The 11495-nt window shown below is 34.1% G+C and overlaps 1 protein-coding gene across 2 annotated transcripts in view; it reads left to right on the top strand.

The window, feature by feature from the left end:
• CHIC1 (cysteine rich hydrophobic domain 1) overlaps positions 1-10760 on the top strand; it is a 72371-nt gene extending 61611 nt beyond the window's left edge. Inside the window, exons 4-6 of one of the 2 annotated variants that reach the window (XM_058714766.1) lie at positions 2626-2682; positions 2939-2998; positions 4569-10760. In XM_058714766.1, coding sequence (XP_058570749.1) covers positions 2626-2682; positions 2939-2998; positions 4569-4619 — 168 coding nt within the window. In that variant the 3' untranslated portion in view covers positions 4620-10760. The remainder of the gene's footprint in view (positions 1-2625; positions 2683-2938; positions 2999-4568) is intronic. The other variant, XM_058714768.1, reaches the window with a different exon arrangement.
• Positions 10761-11495: the final 735 nt, after the last annotated feature.

Consider the following 11495-nt stretch of genomic DNA (forward strand, 5'->3'; position numbering starts at 1 on the left):
CCAGCCCTCCCGTTCTCTGAGCAGAGTTGTTAACTTATAACCTTCCAGATGTTAAGTCCCACTTGCTGTCAGAACACACTCCGTCCAGCCCCTCTGCTTTTGCAAGCCAGACTCAGGGGCTCTGCTTTGCCGGCAGGCTGCCCCTCTGCCCCGGCTCCCTCCCGCCAGTCCGTGTAGCGCGCACCTCCTCTCCGCCCTTCCTACCCTCTTCCATGGGCCTCTTGTCTGCGCTTGGCTCCAGAGAATCCATTCTGCTAGTCTTCTGGTGGTTTTCTGGGTTATTTAAACAGGTGTGGGTGGAATCTAAGTGATCAGCAGGACACGGTGAGCCCAGCATCATCCTACGCCACCATCTTCCCACCACCACCTCTTATTGTTGTCTATACCTTCTAGTACAACATTGAATAAAACTAGTGGGAGGAGACATTCTTGTCTTTTTCTGATCTTAAGAGGAAAAGAGTCTCTCTCCATTAAGTATATTAACTGTAGTTTTTTGTAGGTGCTCTTTATCAGGTTGAGGAAGTTCACATTAATTCCTAGGGTTTTTTAGGATTTTTATCATGAATGAATATTGGATTTTGTCCAATGCTTTTTCTAAATCTATGAAGATGATGATGTCATTTTTGTCCTTTATTCTACTAATACAATGTATTGCACCAATTTATTTTTATGTTCCTGAAATAAATTCCACTTGGTTATGATGTATAATCTTTTTCATATGTTGTTAAATTCAGTTTGCTAGTATTTTGTTGAGAATTTTGTGTTTATGTTCATGGTATTATTTCCTCTATGACTGTTTGGTAGAATTCATCATTAAAACCATCTGGGCCTGGATTTTTCTTTGTGGAAAGATTTATAATTACTAATTCAATCTCTTTATTTGTTACCCATCTGATTTTGTTTACAGAGATTCTATCAAGTATAGTAGCTCCAAGGTATACTCTAGCTGGCATTGTTGCTGATCTGACCCACTGTGAATTAGCTGAATACAATTGCCATTGATTGATAACCTACATAGTTGAATGAATAGAAGTTTCTTATGTGTTGGTGCTTTGGAAATCATTTCAGATACTGGTTTGTAAATCATTTAATTTTTGGAAGTAATTTTAAATTTTAACAGTGCCTTTTATCAGAAACCTAATAAAAGTCTTCCAATTAAGAGTTGAAAATGTGGGGGTGCCTCGGTGGCTCAGTCGGTTAAGCGTCCAACTTTGGCTCGGGTCATGATCTCATGGTTTGTGGGTTCAAGCCCTGTGTCAGGATCTGTGCTGACAGCTCAGACATCTGGAGCCTACTTCAGATTCTGTGTCTCCCCCTCTCTCTGCCCCTCCCATGCTCATGCTCTGTCTCTCTCTGTCTCTCAATAATAAGTAAAAGTTAAAAAAATAATAAAAATAATAGAGTTGAAATGTGTAATATTGTTCTATTTTAATTATCTTGAAGGTTTTATAAACTTTTCTTCCTCTCTACAAAATACATACAACTCCAAATAGAGAAATTCAGCCTCTGTCCCCTTGTTTAGGACAGTGCTACTTCTCATTCATATTTTTTCCTCTAAGTACAAGTTTTCTGACTGGCTCTTTGTTGTTTTATTTTTAAAATTAATTAATTAGGGGCGCCTGGGTGGCGCAGTCGGTTGGGCGTCCGACTTCAGCCAGGTCACGATCTCGCAGTCCGTGAGTTCGAGCCCCGCGTCAGGCTCTGGGCTGATGGCTCAGAGCCTGGAGCCTGTTTCCGATTCTGTGTCTCCCTCTCTCTCTGCCCCTCCCCCGTTCATGCTCTGTCTCTCTCTGTCCCAAAAATAAATAAATGAAAAAAAAATAAATAAATAAAATAAAATAAAATAAATTAATTAATTAATTTTGAGAGAGATAGAGCATGAGCAGGGGAGGGGCAGAGAAAGAGGGAGAGAGGGAGAATCCCAAGCAGGCTCTACACCATCAACATGGAGCTTAACACAGGGCTTGAACCCATGAACGATGAGATCATGACCTGAGCTGAAACCAAGAGTCAGATGCTTAACCAACTGAGCCACCCAGGCAACCCCTGACTGGCTGTTTTTAATATGTTCTTTTCAATGGAAATTCTGATATATGTTGACTTGCTTTATTCTACTTGTAGACCTCTAGTGACTAATGTATCCCAGGCATTGTGCTAGGAGCTCTGATAGGAAAACTCTGTAAAGACTCAGATTAGCTTGGTATATTACATGTATATTGAAAAAGTAACCCTATAAAAAGGTATATGAAAGTCAAAATTAGATCCATAAATGGACTGCTAGCAACATTGGTAATGATTTCACAATAGTCCAGTGAATGGACTCACCACACAGAACAATTTGTACATATTTCATTTTGAAAAGCATATATTAAAAATCCATATACACGGATGTGGGTGTGTGAAGAGGTGGGGAAAGAAAGAGACCTCATAATAGCAGTATAATAATTGCTCAAAATATTACTCTTCTTTTGGAAGTTTCTGTTACTTTGTTTTTTTTCTGATTCCAATAGAAAAACAAAAGGATAAAATAATGGGATTTTACAAACAAGCAGAAAAATACAGATACACATAGTTTACAAAGTTCTTCAGTTCATCTTGTAACAAAGTCTTCATTCTTTCTCTTAGACCAGAAGATCAATTCAGAAGTTATTAGAATGGGAAAATAACAGATTATATCACAAGGTAAGAAAGTTTAAACAAATAAGTGCCCCATTTATATATTTGCATTATTAAGTTGAAAAAAATGGGATTTTTTCAGGCCACAAAAGAATGAATTAGAGAATTAATATTCAATTTTAATATATATTCTTTACAAGTTATTTTTAAATGCTATGTTATACATCTTATGCTTATACCTGGATGGTTTTCAGTGATTTATTCAAATGTTATAGGTAATATAAATTGATATAGAAATTCTTAACAAACTGTACTTTCTTAGCTTGCTTTGCACTGGAAGTTGACTAAAAGGAAATGCGAAACTAGCAATATGATGGAGTATGTAAGTATGCAGTTGTTTTTAGTTACTTTCTTTTGGATTCCATTCTAAATTTTTTTAATGTCTTTATTTATTTTTGAGAGATAGAGTGTGCGCATGAGCCAGGGAGGGGCAGAATGAGAGGGAGACAGAATCCAAAGTAGGTTCCAGGCTCTGAACTGTCAGCACAGACCTGGATTCAGGGCTCGAGCTCACAAACCTTGAGATCATGACCTGAGCCAAACAAAGTCAGACGCTTAACCAACTGAAGTCACCCAGGCGCCCCTGGATTCCATTCTAAATGTTACATTTCACTATGCTTATCATTTGTCAGTTCTTCTTTCTACCTTTTTCTCCTCAGCCTGAACTTTTGTCAGTTGAAACATGGAGGTTTCCTTCCATCTTCTTTAGATCTGTAGGCAACATAAAATATCTTGAAACCTAGGAATTACTTAGATCTTAGAAAAATTTCAGTTTGTATGCTCCAGTGAAAACATTGCACAGCCTTAATCTTCTTTTAATATAAGTGCAGACCATTACATGATGATGGACACAGCTGCTGTTGAACAAAATATTTCTAAATGTTATCTTGTCAAAACTTGCATAAAATAGGAATTGACTTCTGAATTCTGGATTCATGTTCCTGGCTTTTTTTCTAAGCTGACATTTAATTTTTAACAAAGAAATTATAGGTTCTATTTTTTTTAATGAAAGCTATGCAGTCTTAATCACAAAACACAAATTCACACATGGCCAAAGTGACAACTACAACATCATTAACACTCAAAAGAATATGAAATTTATCTAAGCTTCAAGTTGCTGACATGTAGTCTGTGTTTAATACATAAACGTTCCATTTCCGTTTCATAAATAACGATAATTACATTATCTTTCTCCACTTTGAATAGTTTAGGGGAGAAAATGTGCAGATGACTGACCACAAATCTCAAATCCACTATAGGCAAAAACCTTATATAAAATATTACAAATTTATACATTAAATTTATAAGTAAAATATTAAATATAAATTTAACATATACATTTATACAAGTTTATAAATATCTTAGGTTTTTATTACTGTGTTTTCAACCTTTAATTAAAATATTTTAATCAATCCACTTGGATATTTCATTATTTTTTATAAACAACTTATAAAAGATAGTAAGAACCAATATCAGTTGCTTTAATTGAAAATATGTACATGTAATATATAGAAAAGGTATTTTTTCCAATCTATATACGTTTTAACCTCTTCTACTTTGTTAAAAAAAAAAAAGAAGGTAGGAGGTGAAGAAGGACATAATAATGTAAGAGGGTTTGTTTATCTGCAGTTAAACAAATAGTTATTGTAAATTAAGTCATAGAAACTGTTAGCTACAATAAGTAGTTATGTTTGCCAGTTTAATTTAATTGCCACTGTAATGATAACTTGTAGTAAATCCTTTTTATAACTGTTTTATATATTTAACTTACTTTATACTAGAGGACCAAAACACAGTCCTGTGAAAAATGATTATAAACTTTCTGGGTTATATATGTTATAGTAAATGCAAATTATTTTATCAATATATTCTTTTTTGTTTTTATTTTACAGGTTATACTAATAGAATTCTTACCAAAATATCCCATATTCCGACCTGACTGAGGAATTTTATTCAGTCACTTCTGTGTTACTTGTCATTTCCTACCCTTAGTGCCTTGTAGATGATTTTGGAATGAAGATGGTCTCCTTTGCTCTGTTCAACTTATTCTTTATTTCTTATTCTTATTCTTTAGAATATTCTCCTTACTCTTTTATTTATGTTGGTTTTAGAAGAAAATTTGCACATCTTTTTTTGTTGTTGTTAAATGAGGCTTGTGTTTTGCACTTTCAATTTTTAAATAAATACACAGAGACTTATATGTATATATATAGTTGCCACTAAAGATAAAAAACATCAGTGCCGGTGTTTCAAAAAAACAAAAATTTGTTCTGAGCATGCTGCCTTATAATTTTCATACTCACTGTTTCTTAAATATGCATCATTTTTCTAGGCTATTTAATGCTCTGTAATCCCTTACTGGACATAAGTAAATAAGCTTTTGGTAGCTTTTAGAAATGGTTTTACTCTTACTTGCTTTTAAAGGACATGCGATTAATAGCACTGGTTTTGTCCTGCACTTTGCTAAATTATCACTTATGTTAGTAGATAAAATATTTAAACTCTTAAAAGACTTGTAAATATTGTCTCTTTGCATAACAAAATGTAATATGCCATGGTTTACAGAATGTAATATTACTCTTACTGTATTGCCAACAAATCTGCATAGATTTTAATATGAATGAAGTTTGCAAGCATCCTTTTGAATGTATAGACTGTTAACGTGTTTTATGGCAGAGCCATGAGTTTGTTAAAATTTCAGGTGTAGGGCAGGATTGCCCTTTCTAATGAGTGGATTAAAATTGAAGTTGTTGTCTGAGATATTCTGCATTGCACCTGAAACCAAGAACCTTACTTTTTCCATTTAATTTAATAATATCCATTTTGTCCTCCACTCCCACCCCCCAAAAAATTCATTTGATATCCAACACATTTCACAGCCTCACTGTACTTATTTCCTGTTATGTATCCTTTCCCCCTTTTGAAAATACACACAGTTATCTTTAAGGAGTATTTCAAGATTTCAGATATCTTGGGAGGTGTCTAGATCTTCATGAAAGCCACTGCTAATCCCTTTTTGGAGTTCTGATATTCTGCTTTGGGAAAGAGGGAGAGGTAATTGAGAAGCTGTACCTAAAGAATACATAGTGGCTGATTCATAATTGATAACATATTCTTTATATTTTTGATGATTTTTTTTAAACATTTAGATATTATTAATGAGGAAAGACAAGTACTTATACAAAAAGTATTTTAGTTTATAAATTCACCACACATGTAGCCTTTTCACTGACGTGTACATATTTCTCTTTCTCCTCCCAAGTAAGATGAGTGAGAACACCACACTTAATTTGAATTTTTAACATAATTAAAGCTTTATATTGTGTTAATTCAACTGCAAATGTATGCCTGTATATAGGCATTATTTGTAATTCCTATTGCTAAAAAGAAATTAAAAGTATCTGAGACTGAATAATATCCTATTTGTCATCTTACTAGTTTTAGTAAAACTTTTTAGACAAACGTTTATCCCAGTGAAGAGAACAGTCATTTCTTCATAAAAGGTCAAGTCTTTAAAGCCATTTTTAAAATTTATGCCTAATTTGAAATCCACGGTCCTGGACCAATAAAAGAAGAGGGGGAAAAAGCGACACTGTTTGATCTATGACTGTAATTGCACACTTTTCCACCTCCCTCTGTAGAACCCCATTACCCCCATGCCACCAAGCCATCCAGAATCTTTAACTTTTAATATGTGTGCCTGTAAATATCATTTGTCTGTCTGCTGCAAAATTAAATATGTATTTTTATAGACAAGGTGGAAACCTCTAAAAATGCATACCAAATGTCTTGTTTTATAGCTAAGGTCAGGGAAAAATTGTATCTGTGGTTTATGCTCCAGCTAATATTATCAGGTTTATGCTTCAAACTGTGTGTAATACCAAATTGATTTCCAGAATACAACATTTCTAATTACCAATGATAGAATAATTTTAAGTGTCAATCCTTAAAAATTTATTTTTTTCTGTACACTTAGAATCTGGCCATGTGATGGTCATAATGACTTTTCTGCCATGTATAAATCACACTTCGTTTTGCTCAAAGAACAGCACGAAGTGGTGAACTGTTTCCATGAAACAAATATTGAGACAGAAATTGAGTGCATCTGGAGGTGACAGAATATAACTTTAGTTACAGTAACATTTGTCATAAAAAATCATTTCCCAGCATTTGTAAACTTTTTTTTAATACCTCCTCTAGTTGCTTTTAAATGTATTATTTTATTGTTCATTATGCTGGTTGACTCATTTTCTTGAACTACTCAGAAAATACACAATTTTCTTTCTTCTTTCTTATATGACTGCTTTTTCAAACTATTTTCCTATGAAGCAGGCTGATTAGCAGTTGGGGATTTTGGAGTGCTTTGGTGGAGGGTGTTTTCTTTTCAATGAAATTGGCAGCAGTGAATGGTGAAATGGCAAAGCACAACATGTGGTCATTAATTACTCCCCCATTGACCTTTTTTTTCTTTTATCCTCAGGATAGAGCATACTTGGATATTTCTGTCAAGTTAGCAGAATATTTTTGTGAAAGCTGTTTTTAGGTTGAATAAAGTAATTGGGAATTTCTTTGTTACATGATATTCTTTTATGAAACCTGCTGTGGTAGTTTCCAGAGAAAATAACATCTAGTTGCCAAAGTATATAAATCTCGCAAAGCTTTGAAGTTGTAAGCTAAAACCATTGCTTCTTTGACTTCTGTTATGCATCTCCATCCCAATGCCCCTTTAAACAACTAAATTATGTAGAAAATGAAATTAGGCCCTAACCTTCTTCAGCTACTCTCTGTTCCCTCCTACCCACTCTATTAATTTAGGAAAGACACCATTGTAGTTGAACATTAGAAGTAGATGGAGAAGTGCCTTGTCTTTTTTGAACAAAGATAACATTTTATGTTGAAGGAACCAGAATGAATGAATTGGTAGATCATTAGATTTAAAACCATCCTTTTCAAGTATTAGAATATTTCACTAGCATATTATATTTCTTCTATTTATTATTTAAAGCATGTTTCTTTGTTTTCCCCTAATCATATTATGTTAGTGTTAAAATATTACAGGACTATCAATCACTTACAAAACTGGTATAATTCTAATGTTAGTAAATATGTAATTCAACATGGTTCTGAAAAAACAATGGTCTTTGAAGCCCTACAAAAACCCCCTTAAGTATTCAATATACATACTATTTATATTATGATCTATAAACACTAATGTCTGATCAGTTAATCTGTGTTAGCATTTAGCACTCTGCCATTTTTAATGAAATTCTTATTTTTTCATAATTTGACTAACATTACATAACATTTGTAAGGCATAGAACAAATAAGGTTTTTCCAAGTGTATGAGAGCTTTTAAAAATTATTAGCATTTTAATTTTGTTTACAAATAAACTACCACTTAAAAAAATCAAACCTCACTACTTGAACATAATGCCCCAAACAATATTTCATTAAAATGAACTATGTTGACCTAGGGGGATGTAGAAATTATATACACTCATTTAATTGGAGTAGTTTCACATATGGAAATACTTTTTGCTAATTGGATTATAAGATGCCCAAATTCATTGAAGCTAAGTCCTCTTATGCCTGTAAAATTCTGCTTTAAAAAAATTCATTTTGCAACAATTGTCAAATTGTTCAGGTCCCTTTAAATGATGAACTATTGGGAAATTTTCCACAGAAAAGGAATATATTTTGTTAATAATACTTGTTCATGTAATATGGAGACTGAAAAAAGGGATATGTATATCCTTAGCTTGCCCCAAATTTCTCTTTTGTGATTCTGAGCCAGGCTTTTCATTTTGATGATGGCAACATGAGAATATATTCCATTATATGTGGACTTCATCAGATTCATACTATATGAGGAAATTATCTATTATGGGCTTTGGACAAGTCACTTAAATTACATGTCAGTCTCTTTATCTATAAAGTCATGGGGTTGAACTTAGAGCTGGACAGAAAATTAGAGATGACCTAACATTCTGTGATTCTAGGAATCCTTAGGAAAATTTTATTCTACAGAATCTCAGAATGATTTTTCTCAGAACTACTACCCTTGGTGGAAATTCTCACAGTGCCTTGCACACAATAAATGTTTGATTTGCCAACTGGCTCCCAGCTCATATGTGTTCATGTCACACAGACTCAAAGAACTGATGCCTGCTAGACCTCAGCCCCTCTATGGTGATAAAAATAAGTGTAGTTTCCCTAGGAACCGAGGACTAAAGCCTGTGAGCTTTGCATATGTGGAATCTGATTATGCATTTGGTATCCAGGCAAGAATTATAACTGTGACAATAATGGAGATAAGGGAGGACCTATTTTGACAATGATGTGAAAAGTTTCATATCATATCCAATATTTGCTTCAGTGTCTTAACCAATTTCCACATCCTCAAAAAGATTTATTGGAACAAATTGTTGTTAGATGGAAAGAAAAGTAGTATGGAATTCAAACCCAAATCACTTCTGGTTTAATTCTTAGCTCTGCTGCTTAATTCCTCTGTACCTCATGTCCTCATTGTGGAAGTGGGGACAATAATCTGGACCTACCTCACAGGGGAATTGAGGATTTTTTTCATATATTAATGTGCTTTTGAAGTTGACTGAAAGATATACTGAATATCATAATTTTGTAATTTCTAAACACATTCCTTTAAATCTATGTTGTTATGTTTTCTTTCTCAGTCAAACCCTATAGAACGAGTGTTGCAGTTAATCTATTTTATCAGTAGTAAATTTTGTTATTAATCCCCTATATGTTAACACGAGTAATTGTGTTATGTTAATTAATACTTGACTTAGGGAGGAAAAGCAGGTGGATGTAAACCAATGGTTCCCAACTTGGGAAAGATAAAGATAGGAGTGAGGACATCCTTGAACCTTTTTTATATTTCAAATAGTATACCAGGAATCATACATTTATCCATAATATTTCTGCTGCACAAGCCAACTAAGTCATTGAATTTCCATGCATTTTGTTTATATTTTTTCAATCCTGCCTAACATACTACTGGTTATCCCACACTAATCAGAAGTTGTGAATGACAATTCTTTTGATTAGTAAAAGAATGAAAAAGTCTATTATTACATGCAGTTTAGTAAATAAAATACTTGAAAACATGGGGAAGGAATAATAAAGGGATCCCTATGGTAAAAATATTGGAAGCCACTTTTATAAAGGAACTAAGATTATTTGGCCCTCTCCACCAGGTTACTACCCAGTCCCTAAATAATGAAATGCTAGACGTGTGTGTGTGTGTGTGTGTGTGTGTGTGTGTGTCTGTGTGTGTTGGCTAGATTGAGCTACATAATTTCACGTTAGAATCTGCCTTCTGTTTTCTTCTGTTTCAGGATGATAACTGAGCTAATTTATTTGGATTGCAAATGTGGAAAGTGTTATAATATGTTCTAGCATTGGAGTAAATATCAACTTCTGAGTCTCAAAGTAGTTCTGTATATAAACTCAACATTATGAGTCTAGGCAATAATTTCTCAAATATCCCTTTTATTCCTTCTTATTTGTTTGCTTTTATCTTGGCTTAATTTTCTTAATTTTCTATTTTTCTAGTAAGCAAATAGTGTAAAATTGTTTTAATGCCTGAACTTTGAACAAATTACAGATGTTTGAAATTATATAATCTACAAGCTAGTTCACCCTCCTTGGATTAACCACATACAAATATGAATATCAGCTACAAAAACAGGAAATTCTGATAGCTGGAAGGTGGGCATTGATCCAAAACATCTGTTTGAAAAGCCTAAGATTTCTTTTTGGCAGAGGATTCCTATGGAGACAGCTTTATCAGAAAAGAATACAAGTGGATATGTCCATTCAAACCAAGAACATTTGTGCATCTTGTATTGTTACATAGCCTGTGGAATGAATTTATTTTTCTTCCAAGTTTGAGAGTGACTCCCCTGAAAGAACTCAACCTATATACATACAGCTGTGCCAAAATGAAGGACACCTGCCTCTCTGAAACTTTCACTGCTGCTTCTGTTGTTCACTTGTCAGATATAAAATTTTATTATCTCAGGATGCAAAATTACAATAAAGCGCAAATCTATGTTAATGAATTGTGTGTTCTTTGGTGCATCCTTCCTTTCTTCCTACTCTTCCCTGTTTTCACCATTCTAAGGCTTCTTTTTTTTTTTTTAATTTTTTTTCAACGTTTTTTTTTTTTTTTTAATTTTTGGGACAGAGAGAGACAGAGCATGAACGGGGGAGGGGCAAAGAGAGAGGGAGACACAGAATCGGAAACAGGCTCCAGGCTCCGAGCCATCAGCCCAGAGCCCGACGCGGGGCTCAAACTCACGGACCGCGAGATCGTGACCTGGCTGAAGTCGGACGCTTAACCGACTGCGCCACCCAGGCGCCCCTCTAAGGCTTCTTTTTCAAAGCCTTACTTAAGGCTTCCTTTTAAAAATTGTATTTTGCATATTGCCTCTTCCTGCATTTGCTAGTATTATGTCTGACCCTGTAAGTACTTCATGCTATCTATTGGCTTTGGGGGCCTTTATTGTGCCCAGTGCTTGGTATTTAGGTAAGTAGGAATTCATTTCTAAACTACTTTGCATGCCTAGCTGTGAACTACAAAATTAAAAGTAAAGTGAAGTGGTATTCCACCTTAGCATAATTTTTAGTGTAAGAAATGTTGACATGTGTCAGTACTTGGCAAAAATTTTGACTCCTCTTGTCATCAGATTGTTATACAAAATTCAAGTGTTAACATCTTCTACTTGAGTTACTACTCAAGCTATCATGCAACATTAGCTTTTTTTTAAACTATCCCAAACTTTTGCAAATTCAGC

This window comes from Neofelis nebulosa, chromosome X, assembly GCF_028018385.1.
Source record: "Neofelis nebulosa isolate mNeoNeb1 chromosome X, mNeoNeb1.pri, whole genome shotgun sequence".
Lineage (NCBI taxonomy): Eukaryota > Metazoa > Chordata > Mammalia > Carnivora > Felidae > Neofelis > Neofelis nebulosa.